At 38.5% G+C, this 3,958-nt stretch overlaps 1 protein-coding gene across 1 annotated transcript in view; it reads left to right on the top strand.

Annotated features, from left to right (window-relative positions):
• KCNK5 (potassium two pore domain channel subfamily K member 5) overlaps positions 1 to 3,958 on the top strand; it is a 39,493-nt gene that overhangs the window by 28,301 nt on the left and 7,234 nt on the right. Inside the window, exon 2 of the mRNA XM_083828798.1 lies at positions 2,665 to 2,776. Within this exon, the coding sequence (XP_083684924.1) occupies positions 2,665 to 2,776 (112 nt within the window). The remainder of the gene's footprint in view (positions 1 to 2,664; positions 2,777 to 3,958) is intronic.

Here is a 3,958-nt window from a genome sequence, read left to right as displayed (position 1 = left end):
CATATTTGCTGTTCAGTTGTACAGTGTCCACTTGTATTATTTGTTGAAGCCAAAATATTTAATCATTTCAGTATGGGCAAAAGTTTTGCTTGTTGGAAAGCAGCTACTTTTTCCCTGCTGCACCAAAGCTATTAAAGCTCTTTTTGTGACCATCTCTGTTCCTGCAGCTGGGAGTAAAAGTAACTTGAAAAGGCTAGACTGAAGATTGCAGACAATCATATGCTAATAGCAGATAGTTGTGCTAACAGGGACAAGAAGGAGGTGGCAGCTTTGGCTGGAGAGTAGCTGTGATTCCCAATGTTAAGTGTTTATATGGCTCAGAGAGCTGCTATCTTGTCCAAAATGCCAGATGACTGGGTGTGAAGGGGAGCCCTGTGCTACCCATCCCAGCAGCTTCTTCCCCTCGGATCTGGGCCCCCTTCCCACCTCCAGACCTCAAACACTGGCAGACCTTGAAGTAACTGTACATACTTAGTGGGGAACTGTGCTCATGAACTGAAGGTGGAGTAATGCAATGAGATAATGGCCCAGTGACAATGGAAACATACTTCAGTGCGTCTCGTATGAGATCAGTTGCTTTGTGAGAAAAAATAAAAATCCAAGTGAGTTTACAGCAGAAAATAACTGGAGAACTGGTGTTTGATATTACCATTTCGTGCAGTTTTGCTGGACAGTGGAAGAAGTCAAGGCATCTTTTCAGGGATGATAGATCACAGATTGTGTCTGTTGGGTGCTTTGGATGTCTTTTGGGACTTTCAGGAGATTCATCTACAGAGCGTGGCAGCAATGAAGTTACTTTGGTCTCTGTTCAGCTGAACTTTGTGATCTGTTATAGCTGCCTCAAATATTTTTTTGGAAGGGGGTGGCTTACTTGCCTGCTGTCAAACTGCCCATTTTAGGGCTATTTCTTAAGTGCTATTTTCTTTTGACAAATGACTGCCTTGGTGAGAACTCTCTCTGCATCCTTTTCTGGTGAGAGCCTGGAGGCTATGGAAAGACCGCATGCAGCTTTGCGCACACCTTCAGTTTCCCAGCAGAAAGGTCTAGTTCTGTACCTTCATTCACTTTCAGTGCTTCTCCTTTTATCTTCCATAATAGCTTGTGTGTTGAAAGTGCATTTTTAATTAAATTGTTTGCATCTCGTATATGCTCAATATATTCACTTTGAGGGCATTTTTATTACAGAAGAAGGGTGGTGATATGTAAGTCTCAAGAATAATTAAAACTTGTGTTAACTTGTGTACGTTTTTAACAGTGATTGAACTTTGTGTTGAGTCTTTGCTAGGTCCAAGATCAGATCTTAATCAAGTAGGAAGGAAGGAAGGGGCAAATGAAGGAAGGAAGGGTTGGTTGTAGGCCCCTATGTAAGTTATTACCAGTTTAAGGTAAACCTCACCTGTCATGTTAAAAGAATGAGCATTATATATATATATATATATAATATATATATAATTAATTAATATATATTCATATATATTCATTAATATATATATATTATTCATATATTATATTCATATATATATATATATATATATATATATGAATATAACCCCTAATTTTAGATATTTAGCTCAAGCTAGTTTTTGTGTTCAAACTTATCAAGGGAGAGATATGGAAAGTAAGATAATATTCTGAATCATCTTTTGGTGGCACCTTCACCTCTGTATGTGGATGTAGCCTTAGAGTTTTGGTTAGACCACCTTGGTTTACAGTTGGGAAAAAAGCAGAGCAAGCTAATAAGGCTTTAATAGCAGCATTATGTGACAGAGGAAAGATTTATATAACTAGGGACTTTCAGGAGAGAATGTGGTAAACTGTACTTCTCTTTCACTTCAGGGAGCTAGAAATACACGTCCAAATCAGCAAGATGTCCAGTGTTGATCTGAAGCTTTGACTTTGTGTGTTAAGTCATCAGGTTCTTTTATTAGTGTGTTTTCTACAGTCTAGTCTTGGAAAGCGAGGGGAGGCTGTGTTCAGAGTCCCTTCCTATGGGGGAAGATGGGGAATGAAAAGGGGACCAAATTCAAAATCAATTAGTCTTGTTACATTAATTTTTTTGGAAAAGTGTTGATTTGTCTTTCTTCACTGAAAATACAGTGTTACGTTGGCTTGTAGATGGTCTGACTTTGCCAGGTACAGCAGGTGAATTAACATGAATCACACACTCTTTGCCAGGGATTCTGTGACGTCTTGTTCATACCTGAGTCAAGCTGGGACGTGTACCAGTGTTTTGAAATGGGTAGTAGTTCTGATGATGTCCCAAACATTAAACCAAATTCAGGAACTACACTGAAGGTTAAATGCTAGTTCAGCCTGGAGGAGTGTGTTGTGCATCTGGAAGAGATCCATTTGGGTTAAACTGGTAAATCAAGTAAGAGCTTATCTGATTAAAGCCCCTATTTAAATGTCAGAGCATCTGCACTACTTCTTACTAGCTGAAGCAAATTTTTCATATTTCATAGAATTGTTAATTTACTAGGCTGGCCTTTGAAAAAAAAAAAAAAAGCAAAAACAAAACAAACAAACCCCCCCCCCACACACACAAAAAACTTATGTGGTCATTTTGCAAGTGTAAACAAAGGGAGAAAATCCCAGAGGGACAGACACATTTTTGTTTCAGGCTTCCAGGATTTCCCAAGAATGACTGTAAACTGTTTCCTACAGGTTGTGTCAAATGCTGCTGGTCAGGGGGTTGCCATCACTGGGAACAACACTTTCAACAACTGGAACTGGCCTAATGCTGTGATCTTTGCTGCTACTGTAATCACTACAATCGGTAAGCATTTGCTACATCAACTGTCCTAACTGTAGTTTTCCTTATGAGCCACTGTGCTTGTACTTTTCCATTTCTGTGTCAGGCTAGTCACTGAATAAACTTGCTATGGCTGGAGTTGTGTAGAATACACAGGTTTGTAGAGGAAAAGTGTTTTGGGGCACTTTACTCATGGGTGTATGTAAGAGTGTGTTGTTCTCGTAAGTAACCGAGTCAAGGTGCTGATGGGGATAACTGGGGTCATTCCAGTTCTATTCATTCATTCATGCACTTAAATTAACAAATCATAAAGTCCCTAACCAAATGCATTACCAGACATTTCATTAAACTAATATTTAAAGCACATGCATATAAGGTTTTTGTATAACTGTCCTGTTGCTCACATTCATCCTCTTCAGCTACTGAATTATCAGTGTTCTTGGCTTACAGAACAATCTAGACTATTTTTAAACTGTTGAAGAAGACAAGGAACAAGTAGTGTTGTCTTCTAAATCTTATTACTGATTTGTGCTTATAAAACCCTTTGCATTGACATACAGAGGGTACATTGCCATCTTTTAGGGAGTAATCTTTGCTACAAGGTATTGGTACACCCTGGCTACACCTACAACATAAACAGAAATGCAAAATAACCAGAGAAGGCTGGAGGTACATGTAAATGGAAGCCTTGCTGTTAGGTCATATGCAGTACTGTGTTTTTCATTATTTGAAACTCACAATACCCATCTTATAATCTAGTTTATGACACGAAGTCAGGAACCTAAATAAAAAAATCTGGCACAAGTTCAGGAAGGATTCTGATTTTGAGTTTGTAATGTCCTTTTGGGTTCTGTGATCAGCAAAGGATGAAATTCAATTGAAAATGCCTTGCAGCGTCACAGCTCACCTTCCATTTAACTCTCAAACCCTTACCCTGGGAAGGTAACAGGTCACAAAGTAAATATGCATTAATGGATCTTTCATGGGAAAGCTAAATTCAGGGTGAATTTTGAGGTTTTATTTCATAAAATTGATTCAAACTTGAGCTTTTAACATTACTGTTCAAGGCTGGGGAATCTTATTAGAGGTTTTGAGATGAGTTTTTATTTCATATTTATCTCATCTTGTCAAGGAAAAAGATGCACACTATCCAGGGAACACTTAAAATGTAGTACTCCTCTCAGCCTACAGTAATGGAATACACAT

The sequence above is a fragment of the Anser anser genome (assembly GCF_964211835.1).
Source record: "Anser anser genome assembly, chromosome: 3".
NCBI lineage: Eukaryota > Metazoa > Chordata > Aves > Anseriformes > Anatidae > Anser > Anser anser.
The sequence above is the reverse complement of the archived record's forward strand: the minus strand, read 5'-3'. Positions and strand labels throughout refer to the sequence as shown.